The 19,340-nt window shown below is 52.1% G+C and overlaps 1 protein-coding gene across 2 annotated transcripts in view; it reads right to left on the bottom strand.

The window, feature by feature from the left end:
- Positions 1–10,667: 10,667 nt before the first annotated feature.
- The window catches only part of Ctnnbl1 (catenin beta like 1), a 155,191-nt gene continuing 146,518 nt past the window's right edge, over positions 10,668–19,340 (bottom strand). For both annotated transcript variants that reach the window (XM_042694653.1, XM_042694652.1), the window contains exon 16: positions 10,668–11,216. In XM_042694653.1, coding sequence (XP_042550587.1) covers positions 11,128–11,216 — 89 coding nt within the window. In that variant the 3' untranslated portion in view covers positions 10,668–11,127. The remainder of the gene's footprint in view (positions 11,217–19,340) is intronic.

Genomic DNA, 19,340 nt, shown 5'->3' with positions numbered 1-19,340 from the left:
ACCACGTAAGCAGAAAAAGCCAGAAGTGGCGCTGTGGCTCAAAGGTAAAGCGCTAGCCTTGAGCTGAATCGCTGAGGGACAGCACCCAGGCCCCACGACTGACTAACTAACTAACTAAATGACTCTCATTTTGTTGGGCTGGTCAGAGTCTTTCTCCCATTTCAAGAATCCCACAATCAGGGACTGTGGGATTATTGTGTGTGGCCCTCACTTCTGTGTCCTCCCCGGGCCCCCCCCCACCCCCCCACCCCCGCCATAATCATGCTCCACACAGAGACAGGCTTCATATACATGATGGATTGAACCTTGACTTCACTCATTCAGCGTGTTTACCTTGGAAGGTAGAGATACAGGCAGAGGTACACAGACTCCGCCCTTCCTGCTCACAATCTGGCTTTGGGTATAATTACAGACTTTCATAGTGGGCTGGGCCAGCAGTGCCAGCCTCCCGCACATGAAACCTAAATGGGGCTAGAGCTTTGGGCATCTGGCTGGAAGATAGGTGGTAATCACAAGACCCCTCTCTAGCCCCCTGATAGGGCCCCTGGGTAGACCCTACCCTGGTCAGGTAGGTGTGGCTGTCAGACCCACCCTGCCTAGTCTTGCTTGCCCTGCCTTTCCTGTCAACCTGAAATGACAACTGTCTTTCATTATGTCGTTGGAAGACTCTGGAAGGGCATCTTGCCCCTGCCCAGATCTCCACTGCCACATCCATGCCTCCTGGTTGACTTCCCAAAGCCTGGCTGGTTGCTGGGGGCAGAGGGGAGGAGTAGATGTGAGGGAGAGAGTGGGGGGGCGCTTCTATTCAGGGAGCAGGAGGCCCCGCATGTCCAGAGGCCTCCAGATGACAGCTCTGGTGACAGGGCAGGTGCTCAGGCTGTCGCCGGGCCCTCTGGGTTAATATTTCCGATCCCTCGCCTGTGTTTCTCATTCTAGACTGTGTAATTAGGTGTCCGCAGTGCTCCCGTTCTGTTCCGATAGAATTTGCCTTGTTTAATCGGGATTGCCTGGCTGTTTCTGACAGCTGCTTTTTCTCAGAAAGAAAGAAAGTAGGGGAAAGCTGGCAGAGGATGGAGGGGGCTGTGAGGAGGCTGGAAACTGGCCTCTTTGCTCGAATCTGCTTTTTCCATAGACTTGCAAGTGACCCAGGGCCTGTCATTTCCCTCCCAGGGCCTGTTTTGCCCATCTGCACACAGGGACCCTGGTGGTCTCTGAGCTGAGACTTTGAACGCAGGGCTGGTATGCACCTGCTTCTCCCACCATGTCACAGCGGGGTACATGCTGAGCCCTGGGACATCACCCACTCCTCTGCTAGAGGAGAAGAGGCGTTTAAATCCAAGGTGGCGTTTTTATCGCTGTGTTCTTAATTGTAATTGCCATTTAATTAGATTAATGATAATTAATAACACTAATAATGTAGTAGTGTGTCCTTTGTGTGGGACAATGACACTGCAGAGCCACTGTCCTGAGGTAGAGCTGGGCTGCAGGGAGCTCTCCCCTCCTCTTTTCTCCCTCACCTCCCAGCCCCCTCCCTACTGTCCCCTCCTCCCACATCCAACTGCCTCTCCACCACATAACAGCTGCGTATCACACATCATCCCTATAAGATGATGAGTTTTTCAGGAGAACAGACCAGTGGTTCTCATTTTCCACACAGAGAGGGACTGGCTCGCAAGGCTGGGCAGTAGGAAGGAAAACTAGATACCCTGAGAAACAGGTGGATGGCAGGAGAAACAGAAAGAATGACCTCCATTGCTAGCAAGGTGCGGTAGCCTGGCTCTATCTGCCTTTAGCTCCCCTTCTCTCCCGTGCCCACCACCCCCCGCCCCCAGTCAGGCCTGGCCCACTCTGACTCCATGCTAGCCCTGGGGTGGGTCCCCCGCTGTTCATCTCCAAATCTCCATCAGCCCTGTCCTGATCTTCCAGCCCCCAGGACAGCCCCTTCCTCATGTACCTAAGATAAGAATGGCTTTGAGACTCCCTCACAGGACCTGTTGCTCTAGGAAACTTCCAGGTCGCCTTTGGGTCTTCAGAACAGAGCAAGTATTTGGCCTTGCTATCCAAACTTCCTAAGTGGGTCCCGCACAGCCCCCAGCTGATGCCTTTGCTGTGCCCACTTCGTTTCCGCACACCCAGGCTTGTACCCCTCAGATTGACTGCAGCCGCCTCACCATCTTACACAGCCACAGGCTTCCCTCCAGCGACTTTACTATGCTGCTCCCTGCCTAGTTCACACCCATCAGAAGCTCACTACCCCTTTGGACTTAATGATCCCTTGTGAGTCGGTGCCACCTCGTCCACAAAGCCCTTTGTGATTGCCCGTAAAGAGCTGTTCTGCACCCACATTGTTTCTGTGCAGCTTTGACAGTGCACTCTCCAGGACCCAAAACGTAGAGAATGTTCTTGGCTCCTCTTGAGCTCTGAGTTCAAGTCTCAGTCCTCACCTGGAGCAGCTGTGTGGACATCTGGCCTCTTGCCTCTCTCACGCCCCAGTGTTCTCATCCATAAAGTCAGGGGTCAATGAGAACTTGCCGGTCCCTGAGACAGCCCCTAAGCTGGCGTGTTAGGCCATAGCTTGGAGAGAGGCTTTCCCATGGTGCCTTATGCCCTCTTGTTGCCTCTCCCAGAAGCCCTTTCTGCCTTCTGGCCTGGAGAAATCCTACTTGTCCTGTGGCATAAGGGGCCAGAACCCTCCAGAATACAGACATAACTGGCTGTGTTCTGCTTTCAGGCATTTCATGTTGGTGCACTGACCTTTGGGAGCCCAGGTTGGTGCTTGAAGGTGACAGAAGCTCTGTGTGTGTGTGTGTGTGTGTGTGTGTGTGTGTGTGTCTGTCTGTCTGTCTGTCTGTCTAGTCTGTCTGTCTGTCTGTCTGTCTGTGTGGTGATTACTTCTGTCTTCCAGCCGGATGCCCAGAGCTCTGTCCCTATTTAATGGTGTCATGTGCAGGAGGCTGGCTTACTGGCCCTGCCTACCCTGAGAGACCGTGATCACACCTGAGTGAAGTCAAGTCTCAATCCACCATGTTTGTTGAGCTTGTTCCTGTATGGAGCAAGATCCTGGGCTCTGGGTGAGGGTGGGGGGAGGGGACAGAAGTGAGGGCCACAGACAAGAATCCAACAGTCCCTGCTCTGAAGGAACTCCCAAAGAGAAAGACACTAATCAAACCAACAAGCCAACCATACTCCCTAGTTCTTTTGCTTTTTTTTTTTTCCCAAGTAGGGTCTTGTGCTTTTGCCCTGGCAGGTCTTGGATGTCAATCCTCCTACCTCTGCCATCCAAGTAGCTGGGATCACAGGCACAGACCATGATGCCCAATTTTCCTATGCACCTTTTAATCTTTCTCAGTTAGAGAGACTCTTGCCTGTAGCTGTTAGAAGCTAGAGCTTGTCCTTAAGCTTCACTCTGCAGAGGGCTGGGGTGAGGCCAGGAGTGAAGGCCAGCTGGTCCAGACCATGTCCTACTATGGTCACTTAATAGGATTAACTGGGAATGAGGGGCTCTGGCAGGTGGCCAGCTGGGCCTGTGCATTTGGCCAGGCTTTCTGGCCCAACATCCACTGGCTAGGGGATCTCTAGCCAGCTGCCGAGGGATCTCAGGCAAATTCCTTGATTTCTCTGTGCTTCCTTTTGATTTGTACAACGGAGGTGGTCGTGGCAACCCTGGAAGAGGCCTCGGGGACCAGTAGCCTTCAGTTCAGAGACTGGCTGATGTGTGGTTGTCAACCAGGGAATTTTCCTTTCCAGTCCTTCTAAACTTGAAGTTTAATGATCTATAAGTGCAAAAGACCCACCCAGCCTCAGAGCATTTGAAAACACCAGAAATGGATTGCTGTGTTAGCAGACAGCTAAGTGTTCATCCACTTCTTGCTGCTAACTTATGGGCTGGTCTAGACTCTAGTTCTCTGGAGGCCTCTGTGTTTGCTTCTGTAAGATGGGCTGGCGAGAGTCAGGACCAGATGTGACATCCAGGGTTTGGCGCAGAGCTGAGCTAAAGGATGTAGCCATCACCATAGCAGGTTTTGTCCTTTGTGCCTGGCAGTCACGTGCTCTCACAGGGCCTCTGTTTCTCCCCTTGTATAGACAGACACCTGAGGTACACCTCCCTGGCTGGATCTGTGGTTCCAGAAATCCCTCCGTGATGAACAGTGCTGCTTCCTCTGAGCTGCCCATTTCCCAGTGGGAGAGAGCGAGGTTCCTGCTTGCTGGTGACAAGCCACTCCACAGGCCCCTGCCCACTGTAGTGTCATCCTCGGACGGCCAACCTTTCCCACAGGGGGGCACAGGAAGGCTGAGGGAGGACTCCTGGCCTGGCCCCTCCAGAGTGTGGGGCTGAGTCGGCTGGGAGCACAGCAAGGCAGGGCTGAGGGCAGGCAGGCAGATTTATGACAGCCCGGCTTCTCCCCTGCAGCGCCTGCTTCTAATGAAATTTTACGGCAGGTGGAAATGATACAACTCCACAGCCCTAAAAGCACTTCTATTTATTCATTAAAGATATTTATATACCAAGCAGCGCTCCAAGGCCCCACCCGTCTCTTGCTGGGCCAGTAAAGGGCTCCCAGGCCTCTGTGCTAGGGAGGCCGCCCGGCAAAACTGCTCTCTGCGCAACGATCTGTCTCATCGAATCCCCAGGCCCAGTTCCTGCCCCTCTTGACCCAGGGCCTCCTCCCTGGACCAGAGAACACCAGGTCTGCTGCCATGCTTGCCCTTCTTGGTGCGGCCTCCACAGGACTGTCAAAGGCATCTCCTCCTCCTCCTCCTCCTCTTTCTCCTTCCTCCTTCTCCTCCTCTTCCTCTTTTCCCTCCTCTGCCTCCTCCTCTTCCTTCCTACTTCTCCCTTCCTCCTCCTTCTTCTTCTTTCCTCCTCCTCCTTCTTCCTTCTCCTTCCTTCCTTCCTTCCTTCCTTCCTTCCTTCCCTCCCTCCCTCCCTCCCTCCCTCCCTTCCTTCCTTCCTTCCTTCCTTCCTCTTCCTCCTCCTTTTTTCTTGTGCTGACCCAGGGGCTTGAACTCAAAGGCCTGGGCTTTTTTTGCTCAAGGTGGGTACTTTACCAGTTGAGCCACATCCCAGTTTCTGTTTTTGTTTGTTAATTAGAGATAAGAGTCTCATGAGACTTTCCTGCCCAGGCTGTCTTGGGACTACAATCCTCAGAGCTCCATTTCCTGAGTAGTAGGACTATAGGCATAAGCCACCAGTCTGGCTGGAAGGCATTCTCTTGAAGTTGCATCATGCCTCTTCTGTGCTCACAGTCCTCTGCCCTCTACTCACCCCCGTCTAGTCTCCCACGGCCACCTGCCTCACCCTTGTGTCTAGCTACTATGGCCTTTTGTTTATTTATTTTTGATGATTTTTCTGAAGAATGGTGGTGGCTGTCTCTGCCTCAGGACCTTTCCACTTGTCCCTCTCCTTAGGCTCCTTCAGCTTCCTGTTTTCAGCCAACATCAACAATTTGACACCATCTTTTTTTTTTTTTTTTGGTCTGTTGTGGGGCTTGAACTCTGGGCTTGGGCGCTGTCCCCGTACTCTTCAGCTCAAGGCAAGCACTCTACTGCTTGAGCCACAGCACCACTTCCGCTTTTCTAATGGTTTATTGGAGATAAGAGTCTCACGGACTTTCCTGCCCTGGCTGGCTTTGAACTGTGATCCTCAGATCTCAGCCTCCTGAGTAGCTAGGATTACAGGCATGAGCCACCAGCGCCCAGCTCTGACATCTTCCTTGAGTTTAGCTTTGGCTCAAAGGCAAGACATCAAAGAGAACTTTCCAGCACACTTGATCTAAGGCCACCCCTGGCCTATTCCTTAAATCCTATCACTGTCCCTTCAGGATTCTAGGCCATTGTTCTAGGTATGTTTATGAGCCTATTCTTTTCTGGTCTGTCCCAGGTGTGAGCTTCCCAAGGTAAGAGATGTGTTTTGTTCCCACACGTGCTATCTTGTGAATGGATGGCAGGTTCAGCGTGGGCTGGCATGGGGCTGGGCCCAGTGGGGCTCCCCAGGCTGGATGGCCTGCAGGGGCCTTGCTTTCAGTGTCCAGTGGAAGCTGCAGTGAGATTATGAGACCAGAGCTGGTGTCCTGGGACTCATGGGGTTTCCTTGGGCCTGTGGCCAGGCTCAGTGCCCTGTGGCTTCACCCCAGCTGCTACCCAGGCAGGTGAGTACAGACTCTGTCCAAAGCTGTGGGCAGAGCAGTGCACACTATCCTCCAAAGGGCAGGGCAGCCACCTGGCTTGGTGCTCAGCTGCTGTCCTGGATGGACTGGGTCCTGCCTGGGGGAGACAGAGAAAGCACTTGTCCTGGAGCGACTCTGACATGAACATGGCCCCAGCCTCTGAGGGCATGGCACATTTGGCCTCAAACCAGAGCTATTTGGCCTATTGATCCTGTGAGAGACAAGAGAGCCCATGTTCTTCGAAGGCCCTTTACCTCCTGGCATCCCAGGCCTGTGGATGTTGCCCATTATTTTGATACTCACAGCCTCGCTCATCAGGCTATAGGGGAAGAGCCCCAAGGTGTGTCCCCGATTCCATTTTTCCTTCTGGGCAGGATTCTCCTGCTTCTGTGTTGTCTGGGGGTACACCTCCTAGGACCCCCACCCCTGGTTTGGGAGAGGCTGGGAAGGATGCAGTGGTCCCAACATGGGGAGGTAGAAAGAGGGGAGAGGGAAGCACTTGAGCCCAGGGGCAGGAAGGATGCAGGGACTGGTTAGGAGGACAGGTAGTCTCAATCCTCACCCTATAGTTAGAACCTCACTTTCCAGAAGTTTCTCAGATTTCTCCGACTTCATGGGAGCAGCTAGGGCCACAATGATGTGATACTGCCCCTCCCCAGCTAGAACACGGGCCCAGGCGGGTGACTACTACAGCAACTCACAGATGGTGGGGAGAAGCAGGAAGGAGGGAGCCCCCTTGTAGCTTGGTGGGCTGTAGTTGCTGGGTGGGGCAAGGGCTGTGCTCTGGGGATTCCTACAACTCTGTGGGCGAGCGGGGGTAGAGGGGCGGGAAGCTGTGCCTCTGATGTGTTTGTGTTGCCTTCCCCACTGCCATCAGGAGTTGGTAGAGGTGTATTCCCAGCTCTACTGCTTTCAAAACTACAATGCTTTTGATCTGGTTTCCTCATCTGTGGTGTGGGGCTACAGAAAGTGCCTGCTTCAGGAAAGAGGGGAGACAAGCTCTGGGAAGGACAGGGCCCCTGGGAAGATCTCAAGGATAGGGTACCCACCCTGCAATACCCCTTCTACCCTGATGACCCCACTCCCAAGGGAGCAGCAGATGAAGGCCACCTGGGAGGGTGAGCAGGGAGCCAGCATACACTGTGGGGGGCTGAGGGCAGCCTGGTCATGGAGCCTGGTCACCGGAGGGACAACAGTGTGTGGTGGTAAAAATGGAGACGCAGGGCTGGACATGTGGCTTAGTGGTAGAGTGCTTGCCTAGCATGCATGAAGCCCTGGGTTCAGTTCCTCAGTACCACATACACAGAAAAGGCCAGAAGTGACACTGTGGCTCAAGTGGTAAAATGCCAGCCTTGTGCAAAAGCAGCTCAGGGACAGTGCCCAGACCCTGAGTGCAAGCCCTGGACTGGCAAAGTAAAAAAATGGAGGCGCAGAACTGGGAACAAGCTGGGTCCACTTTATGTTAAGCGACTTTCTTCACTTGCTCTGAAGGGCAGCTTAGCTAAGGCGCAGAGGTGGCTCCTGAGGACTGAGCTGTGGGACCAAGCCCACAACCTGGCCTGGGGATTTGCAAATTCTAATCAGTGTGGGCTTTCAGAAGTTTATACCAAGGCATGTGTTACCTAACCAAGACAAGTGGGAAGAACCTTGCCATTCTCCCCAGCACCGGTAACCATGGGCCACCACTGTGAGGCCACCTACATTCCACGTGCACCAGAGAACACGACAGATTGAAAAATGTCGGTCTGCCCTTACCGCTGCCCCTGGGTAAGAAAATCTCATCAAGAAGTCTTGCCTTTAAGGAAGAGTCTCGCCTCCCTGTTGACACTGCCTTGATGCTTATGGTAATGGGAGAAGACGCCACCTGGGCGCGGGATCGGCTGTGGGTGACGGAAGGATGCCTTCTAGCTTCCCAGGCAACGCTGTGCTCCCAGATAAAGGAGGAATGCAGTTGCATGCAAATCCATCTCCATTAGCCACGGTCCATTTTGCCGCTGAATTCAGGCATGTGGACTACCGCAAGCCAGTGGGGAAGGAGGAAGGAAATGAAGCTCTTGTTCCTGTGAGGAAATTCTGACGGCCATATTAGCTTAAAGGTTAGGTCAGCACTGTGTTTGAATGGGAAAAGGAATGTTGGCTGTCTGGAGTGGACACAGGACGAATGTGAAAGGGAACACGATCAGACGCAGGGGCTGGGACCATGACCTAGAGCTCATGGTTATTAGTAACATGGGTTTGTGTCTTGCATTTAAAGATCTCTACTGAAGGGCTCTGAGTTCAAATCCCAGTACTATCAAAAAGTAAAAAATAAAACTGCCAGGCACTGGTGGCTCACACCTGTAATCCTAGCTACACAGGAAGCTGAGATCTGAGGATTGTGGTTCAAAGGCAGCCTACTCAGGAGAAGTTGAGAGACTCTTTAATCACATAAAGCCTGAAGCGGAGCTTGGCTCAAGTGGTAGAGTGCTAGCCTTGAGCAAAACAGCTCAGGGATAGCACCCAGGCCCATAGTTCAAGTCCCAGTACCAGGAAAAACACAAAAACAAAAACCTCCAACCTTTGCTGGGGGTGTGGCTCAAATGGCAGAGCAAGCATGAGGTCCAGAGTTCAAACCCCAGTACTGCCCAAAACAAAATGGAAAACACCACACGTGGATCTTCTTAGTCTTGCAAAGTGGGTTGCTACAGTGTGAACTTTCTGCTCATGCTATTTCCTTAGCCTCTCAGCCCCTGGGGTAGTGTACCTCTATCCCCCTGGGATTATACCTCATGTCCCTCCTGGCCTCACATCCAATGGAAAGGGGACTGTTCTCACTTGTGATTGCAGGGCTGAGTTCATACTTGCTTTAGGTCCCTTGGGGGTAAATAGGGCCTTAGGGGGTGCCACAGGAGAAGGAGGGTGGACAGGGGATGGACCAACAGGGGACTGGCTTGTGTAAAGCCTGTCTCTCTGTGCTGGCTTCTGACATGCCTGTGCAGAAGCCTGGATTTTTTTTTTTTTTTGTCAGTTTTGGGGCTTGAACTCTGGGCTGTCCCTGAGCTCTTCAGCTCCAGGCTAGTGCTCTACCACTTGAGCCACAGACTTTCCTTGCCTGGGCTGGCTTTGAACCAGGATCCTCAGATATCAGCCTCCCGAGTAGCTAGGATTACAGACGTTAGCCACTGGTGCCCGGCAAAAGCCTGGATTTCTGAGGAGGCCCATGGTGGGAAAACAACATGCAGCACTTTAGTCTGGAGGCACAGGCTGTCTCTGTGAGAGGGAGGCCTGGGTCGCGGGGTGCAACTCCTCACTGCAGACGTCATTTAAGATAAAATTTGAACTATTGCAAGCATCACTTATCTAAACACCGATAAAATTTAAAAGTACAGGTGAAGGAGTAATGATGCATAAAGTACCAACTTCAGCTGGAAAGTCCAGGATGCTATAGGTCACATGTGGACACGCTCTGTTCCGTGGATTCATTAAGCCCCACGTCAATAGAAGGAAGGATCGAAGCACAGTGTCAGCCAGCGATCCACAGCTGAATTCCCAGTACAAGCGGCTGGGGAGGGGAGTGTGTGTGTGTGGGTGCGTGCGCGCGCGCGGCCCCAGACCTCTCTTTGCACAGGCATTCTGCGAGACCTTAGCCTGCGACCTTGGCCTGGGCTTCCTGAGACTAGGGATGACTGTACCAGCTAGCTAGCAATGATGGATGTGAAAGCAGGCGCTCAGTATACACAGCTATGCCAGTAACCAAAGTAGTCTGAGTGTGGTGGGCTCTGCTGAGCTCCACATCTCTACCTTGGATGCTCGTGCTGGGGATGGCAGGGCTGGCCAGTGCTGGGCCAAGAAGGCCCACCATCTCCCTGAGTGACTTAGTAGCTGCCTGGAAGGCAAATGCTTCACCTGGCATGTTGACTCTGGCCAGATGGTGGTGGTGGTTTCAAGTCCACCCGTTGGGATTCAGCAAGAGTGAGGGCTGCTGTGAGTGGCAGTGCCAGTGCTCCTGTGAACACTTGCCGCATCTGCACAGCACTGTTCTGCCCCCCACTCCGCCACTGTCCAGACCGGAAACCTATGTTCTGGCTGACTTCTACGGCAGGAGAACAGTTTCCACATCCCAGGCAGGGCCTGAGACTGTGTGTGACTGAAGGTAGGAAGCCCATTTGCCAGGGGGACGTGGTATCTTTTCATGGTCATCCCATGAGCCCTGTCACTTTGGAGATGCAAGGAGAGGTCAAAGCCCTGCCCCAGCTGGGAGCTGGCCAGTGGGCATTTACACCCAGGCCTGTCCACCTAGAGCTGGGTGCCCAAGGGCTTAAGACACCAGCACATGAGCCTGATGCCACTTTTCTGAAGTGGCACTGTGTGAGCGGTGCAGTGGTCGCCCCTTGTCTGAGGAGAATGTATTCTGAGACCCCTCCAGCATAGGCCTGAAGCTGGAGACAGATGGAACCTGGGTATTCTATGCATTCTCGTTTATAAATGAGGCAGAAATTGAAAACTATTAACCACACCGGACAATTACAACAACAAACCTTTAATGGAGTAAGTGTATGTGGCTGTGGCCTCTCTCAAGATACAACGCTGTGAGGACACACGCCAGTGCTGGAGTCCAGGTGTGAAGTGGCACTGTGAGGCATCAGCTGGCCACCCATCTCACCCGCCATCGGAAGCTCAGGGAGTGGAGCCCCCGAGGGGACCACTGAGAGCTAGCAGCCCCCAGGGGAATCTGATGGCTGGGGGTTGAACAATGCTCCAGGCATCCATCCAAGGGCACGCAGTCCACGCCCTGCCTGCAGCCTTGGCAGGGGTGAGGCCAACAGTGGTGACGAGTCCTGCAATTGTGGGGAGATGGTACAAACAGTGCCAGCTCAGGGCTACAAAACTAGCTTTAATCTGTCCAAAGCTACACAGCTGTGCAGTGTTTAAAATGGTTTCTGGGAGGGCATGAGAGGGTCCCCGATGCTTGGCTGAAGGTCTAGAAGTTCTCCAGCAAGGCCAGGATGCGCTTCTGCTCCGCCTCCCGGAACTCAGGGCTCCGGCCATCCCCGATGTTCTCTGCATATTCTAGGAACAGGACAGGGTGGTCAGGCTGGATCTGAGGCCCCTGCTGTGGCTATGTTTACATTCTCCGCCTAAGCACATCCTCCCCTCACCCCTCACTAATCCACTCAGCACAAACACAGTTGCTGTGCACCAACATTTGTGTCCCCCAGGATCTACATTGAAACTTACTGCCTGGGGCAGTGGTGCTCAGAGGCAGGACCCTGAGGAGGAAGTTAGACCCCCACCTTCATGGATGAGATTAAAGTCAGGGAGGCCTTTCTGTCACTCTGTCATGCAAGGACATAGCATTTTTGGCCTTCTGGCCTTCACTGGACACCAAAGGTAGCAACATTTCTGTTCTTTGTAAATTACCCAGTCTCAGATATTTTGCTTCTGCAGCACGAGAGGACTGAGATAGGTGATTACTGGGCAAGCATCCTTCTAGGATGTGGCTCTCTGTGTGGGGACCCCACCAGCAGCCTTTGCATCATGAGGGGGTGGAACTTACTGGAAATGCAAATTGTTGGGCTCACCCCAGTCCCTCTAAATAGAAAACCGTAGGGTTGAGGCCAGCATCAGATGAGAGTAATGATCATGAGTTGGAAGTCAGCTGGGGGAAAGGGGGTGGCCAGCACTGTAATCCTGGCATTCTGGAGGCTGAGGCAGGAAGACTATGAGTTCCAGACCAGCATAAGTGCATGGCAAGACCTTATCTTAAAACAACATAAAATTTATAAAGGGCTAGAGACAGTCCTGTGGAGGAGGACATATCTGGCATGTCCAATCTGAAGCATTAGGGGAGAAAGAAGAAAGAGAGAAGGAGGGGGGAGGGAGGGAGAAGAAAAGACACAGAAGGAGAGAAAGGGGGTGGGGGGGAGGGAGAGAGAGAGGGAGAAGGAGAGAATAGCTCTGCTCAGGTAGAGCCTATTTCTATTCAGAGTAACCAAACAACTAAAAAAATCCCAGGTGGCTCTGGAGGCCTCATGGAGGGGTGACTTGCTGCACACTGCAAGCAAGTGCAAGTGGTCTGACTGGGGAAGGGGCAGCAAGGAGGTCTGCAAGTTGTCAAGGGGTTCTTAGGGGCCAGCCAGGCTCAAGTGACCCTCAAGTTACCAGCTGTTCAGTACAGTAATTAGCCTTTTCACTCCCCACACTGGTGCCTGGCTTAGGAAATGGGGTGGGAAGAGCAGTTGGCTCTGTGCTTCCTGCAGGTTTAAAGAACATGGTAAGAGGAAAGGGATGGGTTGGGCGTCAGTGGTTCACCCCTGTATTCCTGCCTACTCAGGAGACTGATATCTGAAGATCGTGGTTCAAAGCCAGGAAAGTCTGTGAGACTCATCTCCAGTTAACCACCAGAAAACAGGACACAATGCTGTGGCTCAAAGTGGTAGAGGACTAGCCTTGAGCAAAAGAGCTCAGGGGCAGCATCCAAGCCCTGAGTTCAAGCCCCACGACCGACAAGAAAAAAAAAAAAAAGCAAAAAAGAGGAAAGGACTGGGGGACTGGGCTGCGTGTGCCCTCTGAGGGTGGCATGCAGAGGCGACAGACAGCACAGCTCAAGCAGGTTGAGTCTCACAATCCTAAGTGACCTTGGGTGGTCTCCTCTGAGTGTGAAGTTCCTGGCAAATAACAGACATTCGAGAGATTTCAGTTTCCTCCCCAGCCTCCTCTTCCCACAATGTGAACGGCAGACAAGTCCCACCTGTCTTTCAAGGCTATTGCAGGAGACTGCTTCTTCTGATCCTATGCGCAGGCTGCTCAGGCTCCACCAACCCTGGGCTTAACTTCCCAGCCATCCTGTGCTGTCCCTCTCTTATGGGAGCCTTCCCCAGCTAAATTCCTAGCCCAGCCTGGCTGGGAGCCATCTGGTAGTGAGGCCCAGTGAATAAGCTTTCTGCTTGCATTTCTGCCCCCTGATGCCAGCCAGGGCCTGGTGTGAGACAGAATCATGGAGCTCATGCAGGAGGTTTCTTTCTGTGTTAGAAAACATCTGCTAATCCAGATCCACAGACTCAAGAGACAGAGGAGGTGAGCACCCTATCCTGATGCTGGGAGAATAATTTTGCTCCAGCTTCTTCTTCCTGTTTATTACTTTGGACATGTGCTAGAAACTGGGATTTGGGATTCAGACATGTGCCAGCTGTGTGCCTCCCCCTGGAGCCCCTCCTCCTGTGTGAGGACCATCCATCACCTCCAACAGCAGATGACTGTGATGCCTCCCTTCCAGCCTGGAGGAAAGATCTGCCAGGCCATGGGCCTGGTCTCCCCCTCACAGGTGAGTGATGTCCATGCCTCCCAGAGACAAAGAATGACTAGCAGAGCATTTTGTACCTCGGAGGCAGGCAGGAGTCTTAATGGACTGAACTACCACAGCTCTAATGTCTCCTTAGAGTCAGGTAGGAGGAGACACTGAGAAAAGTCAGAACCTTTGGGTCAGTGATTTTCCAACAATGAAGCCAGCTTCCCTGGAGGGATTTGATCTCAGGATGCACAAAAAAGAGCCAGCCAAAGGCAACTAGAAACAAGGTCTGCTACCCTTATAGATGTGGCCTTGTTTAACATCTCCAAGCCTGCTTTCAGAGTGGGACACAAGGCTATTAGAGAACTGAGGCAACTGAGAGAAGAGCTGGAACCTGAACCCCAGGCCCTGAGGCAGCAGTCTAAGGTCACCAAAGACACTGGGCATAGGGCTAAGTGGTATTTTCTTACCCAATACCCTACCTTCTCTCTCTCCACTGTATGAACCTTCAAAAGCCACAGCAACTTGAGAAAGGCCAGCCCTAACAGAACTCTTGTGGTGAGGAGTCCCTGTGGCCAGGACAGGTGCGGGGTGGGTTACTGGGAACTCATTCTCTTAAGAAGCCTGGATACGGAGCTGGCAGAGCTTTGTCAGAAATGGACTGCAACTCTTGAGGGCCAGGTGACTGGCCAGGGTCCCACAGCCAACCAGCCATGGAACCAGGCACAGAGAAGCAGGTGTAATAGCCCAGTTTCCTGCAGGATTACCCCCCCCCCCCCCCCCCCCCCGTGCCCGGCTCTAGGACCAGGTCCCGGTCCCCCATCCTTTGTTCTAGAGGAGATTCTTGGTTGGAGCAGATCTTGTTGGTGCCAGCTACCTCTGGTTATTATAGCTGCTGTAGTAGTTGATAAATATTGAACAGATTCCTCCCAGAGGTCTTGGGGAGTTCTCTGTTCTATCTGAGAGCTTTCTCTCTCTCTCTCTCTCTGTATGTGTGTATGTAAGGGAGGGAAAGGAGAGATGCTTTGAAGGGAGACTTATGGGTAGGGAGAGAGTAGATGAGGATGGTGGGGAGAGGATGATGAGGAGTTGGCACGCACAACTCCCTTCCCCTCTCCAGCATTCTCAAATGCTCTTAGAATAAAGGCTTTGATGGAGCTCAAAACCAGGCAGCAGTGCCGAATGCATAAATATTAAAGCAAACTTTAGGCAGCAGGTTTACTATTCAGACATGGAATACAAGCTGTTCTGTTTATGTTAAGAGGAGAGGAGGGGACAGGAGGCTGGTGATGGTGTGGGGGGGAGAGTGGGCTGTTTTCCAGGGCAGGGACCTGGACCAGAGCTCACAGCTAGGTCAGAGTCCTAGACCTGAAGCCTTAAATGCTTCTCCTTTAAAAATGCAGAGGGAAGGGAAAAGGAAGGGCAGTGTCTCCACATTGAAAAATCCTGGAAGATGTAGTAATAGCCACAAAATAGAGACAGGACAGGCAGATTCTTGGCTCTATACATTCCTTCTTGACAACAATGGACTTGGAGGACTTAAAGGTGTTCTCTGGGAGAAGAATGCTCTGCTGGGTTGAGGGGAATAATTTTCTTCAGGAATGTTCTCAAAGTGAACACAATCAGAGAAGGAATTTTTGCTCATGGTCCTGCCAGATAAAGCACTGAATGGCCATCACAATCCCACAAGGCTAGAAGAGTTGAGTCTGGCCTGCATGCCAATCCACAACTTTTCTGCATGTGAGCCCGGGAATTTTTACCACCATGGTTCTCACAGGGCAGCTCTTTCCTCCCTCTCTGTCCTAGGCATGCACCAGGAGTGCCCTCCCTGTGAGAACTGGGTGTGGGACTCAAGAGCCAGCAAGCCAAGCACTAATCTTACATGTTCACTAAATACATCCACATGTCCCTAAGAAGCACACATCACAGGCATTACAAGATCAATTCCATTAGCTTCGGCAACTTTAAGATTGAGGTAAAGGCTGAGGTTATCAAGGTCCAAAGCAATATGGAGATACACGTCAATGGGCTCCCAAGGAGAGATTTTCAAGCCATCAAAATGCAAGCACATCAGAGCAGCACAGCCCACTTTCAAATGTTCTTATAATAAAGCACGGGGCTTCTGGCTCATTCTCACCTACCAGTGGTGAAGGGGTTTTGAGTCAGCAATCCTCCATGTTTTCCTCTGCAAATAGTCTTGGCTACTCCCTGGCACCTGTCACTCTAATTGACTCAATACCTATGTGACTAGACAGGCATTCTGCTGTAACACTGCACAGGCATACGCAGTGGGAAGCACCGCCCACCCCCAGACCACAGTTCCCACCCTACAGCTACAGTCCAGTAGCTGACCCTGACTCATGCATGGTCTGTGTGCTTCACAGAGCCACTTTTTTATTTAAGAGCATCAAAGTCACAGAGAGGGCTATGAGGGATGCAGGGAATGAGGTAATGAGATCATGAGAAACTGGGAGTCAAGAGTTTCATGGAGCCCAGCGCTGGTGGGCTCACACCTGTAATCCTAGCAACTCAGGAGGCTGGGATCTGAGGATCATGGTTCAAAGCCAGCCTGGGCAGAAAAGTGTGAGACTCTTATGTCCAATAAACCACCAGAAAACCGGAAGTGGCACTGTGGCTCAAGTGGTAGAGCGCTAGCCTTGAGTGAAGAGCTGAGGGATAACACCCAAGCCTAGAGTTCAAGCCCCACCACCGACCAAAATAAGAGAGTTTCATGGGTCTAGAGTTTTGGTTTTGCAGGATGAAAAAAGTTCTTCAGGTAGACAGTACTGATTAAACCATGGACCTGCTACCATACTAAACCCACCCAAGTCCTTCTGCCACAACATCCTTCTCCATGACCCTTTTCAAGCTCCTTTATTCCTGCAACCTCCACTCCCAGTGTTGACCTCACTTTGCTTTTGACCCTGTGAGGGGACTATATGCCCCTTGAGAACAGGGCCTCTGGGGAGCATACTGGGTTCCTGCAATGCCAAGTGGGTTCTCTTTAGTTTCCTTTTCTTTCTTAACAATGTGTAGGCATGCACAAGCCAATAGGCACAACTGGAGCTTGCCTTTCACCAAGATGGAGCTACCTCCATGTACAACTCTGTTTGTGTTTGCACTCAGTTTCCAATGTGACTAGTGATATGGGTGACAGTGCTTGACCTCTGAGTGTCTCGGCTCCTGACTGCAGAATGAAGTCCACCCTGCTTTCTAGGTTGTCAGTGAGGAACCCTTCTACCCGTGGGACTCTGGATTTCTGGGCTGGTACAGAGAACCCTGAAGCCTGGCCCTCATGAGGATTAGCAGTGATGGAGTGAGCCCTGCTCTGTGCCAAAAGTTTTAAAGGCTGCTGCTGTCCTTGCAGAGCCCAGTGTCAGCCCTGCCCTCTGTGTCCTCAGACTGCAGTTCCCTGGGAGGGTCCACAGTCCGCAGGCCCAGGGCCATGGCCTGTTCCAGGAAGGCTGGACTCCGGGAGCGCCGAGTAAGCAGTCTACAGAAAGCAGGAATTTAATGAGCCATCAATTATTCCCTGATCTCTTGGCATCCCCCCCCCCCCCCCAAAAAAAAAAATCAGAAGAGGAGGGAGGAAAATCATGAGAAGGGGACTGAAAATCCCGGGAAAAGTCCCCCTGCTGGGCTTGCCTAATCAGCGTTTTCCTGAGACCTCAGGGGATATATCAGCTGTCATCCTGCCAGCAAAATTTAGGAAATATGTAGGCCATAAAATCAAAGAAAAAAAGCTTGCATCTAATTAGTATGTTAAAAAAAAAAAGGAAGCAGCCCAAACTGAAAAACAAAATTAAAATCAAAGAGGACAGGATGATGAGCTGGTTTTCTTTATGAGGCTTTTTTTTCCACCAGGCTTTTTGATGGAGCAAAGAAGCGAAGGGTGGGGAGCAGGGGTAGACAGGAGAGCTGGTGAGCTTTAGGAGAAAGAGGTGGCCAGCAGAGCCCAGCCACACTGCAGCCTCATCCCCCCATTGGCTTCAAAACTGCTCTCACATTGCCAAGTGATGGGCTCTGAGGGTCCTCCCGTGCTGTGTGCAGCAGTGGCTTGGCTGTGGCCACACTGTGCAGGCTGCAGACCCCATGGAAATGCTTCTCCCCCACCCCAGCTGGCCCATGGGTCAGGATGGGGATGAGAAATGGCACGTAGTATCCTGCCTTCAAATGCACCTCTTGAGCTGCCCACTGGCTAACAAGAAGGTGCAGCCACAAACTGGACCCCAAAGCCACGATGCACCCAATCGAACCCACAAACTGTGCCTGTCAGCACCCCTTCTCTACCTGATGTTCCATGTGCGGCGTGCTGCCTGCTGGAGTCCTAGGCAAGGCCACCAACTCCTGTCTTGTCTCTAGGCCTCTGTTTTGCCTGGCTGTGTCTTCCTGGAAGCATCCCTCTCTCCCTCTTAATCTTGAGCGCCATTTGGCAGTTCTGGGAGGGGTTGTTACACCCAGCCTCCTGGGCTGTGCATGGTTCACAACTACAAAGCAACACTTAGCACATTATAACCTCTAGACTGTGAAGGCTCAAAGGTGGGCAGGAGGAGGGGAGGGCTTGCTCACTCACTCTGCTCCACTTCGCTAGCACTGGATGCAGAGCCTGGCACTGGGCAATGCCTGGCTTGTCACTGTAGTGTGTTGTGCTTCATTCCCTTCAATTATAGTTGCTCACAGATACATCAGTGTCCCCCCAGTAGACTGTAAACTCCGAGGTCAGGTGCTGGGTGACCCTTTTGGATACCTTCAATACCTATCATAATTCCTTTCAACTGTGCCTAGTGCCCCGAGGAGTCTAGGAACTGTCTGCCACATTAAATTCACATAAGGGGGAGGTTGAATCCAGCAAATGCTTACAATATTTCTTACACTGCTCTTACAAGACTGACCACTCTAGAGCTGAGGAGACATGCTGAGTGAGGCAGACAAGGCCTCTATGTCATGCAGCTTACATTTGAATGTATGAGACAGATCAAACGAGGGAGCGCATAAATAGAAACAATTACAGACTGTGATAAGGGCTCAGACAGAAATGAACAGGGTGCTAGGGTGGAGGGCGGGGGAACAGATGGAGAGGAGCACATGGAGTCGAGACTGAGCTGGAGGCAGAAGTGGCAGGACTTGCTGCAGGACTGCCTGGAAAAGGGATGTGGGGATGGAGAGAACAGAGGGGCAAAACGTGGGAAAGAAATAACACCTGAGCAGGTGTAGGTTCCTATGTTGCATCAAGTCTCAGCTCAGTGTTGAGGACAATCAGTACTTCAAACAGGCAATAGGGAGACGAATTGGGAAGGGAAGGACTTATCATTACTTATGTTTTGCAAGGTACAGGTAAGAAAGAAAAACACCCACCTACTACTTGTCAGCACCACTGACAACACTTTTTCCTTCCCAAAAGCTCACTATTTTGGTTTCAGGGATGGAGGTGCAGGGAGAAGACTAAATGCAAGGCAGTAGAGCCCACGGTAGTAAGATGTTCTAATTAAACATGTAGGCGTCAGAAGTAAATGGCATTTAAAGCTGGAGTTGCAAATCACCAAGCTACACCCTCCACAGGTGGCTGAAGGACTAGCAGAATTCAGCTGGATCTCACACTGAGATTGGGAAGGAGGCTACCAGGGTCCCCCATGGATGGAAGACGTGGAACTAGGGCCTTTCCCAGCTTTCCTCTGCTCCCTTTCCTTCTCAGGAGGAAAGAGCCCATGTCACCGCCTAGTCTTGAACTCTCTATCTGCAGAACAGGCAAAAGGGGTGCCATGCCTCTGGCCCGGGAGGATGGCACCAATATGTGACTCCTAGCTAGGTGCCTTCATTCATACTGTCCTTCCTGGAATACTCAATCCCAGTCCTGCAGAACAGCTCAGTGCCACTTCTCTGGCAAGGCTTCCACAAGACTTTAGCTA

This window comes from Dipodomys spectabilis, unplaced genomic scaffold (assembly GCF_019054845.1).
Source record: "Dipodomys spectabilis isolate Male_0828 unplaced genomic scaffold, ASM1905484v1 ptg000175l, whole genome shotgun sequence".
NCBI classification, from domain to species: Eukaryota; Metazoa; Chordata; class Mammalia; order Rodentia; family Heteromyidae; genus Dipodomys; species Dipodomys spectabilis.
The sequence above is the reverse complement of the archived record's forward strand: the minus strand, read 5'-3'. Positions and strand labels throughout refer to the sequence as shown.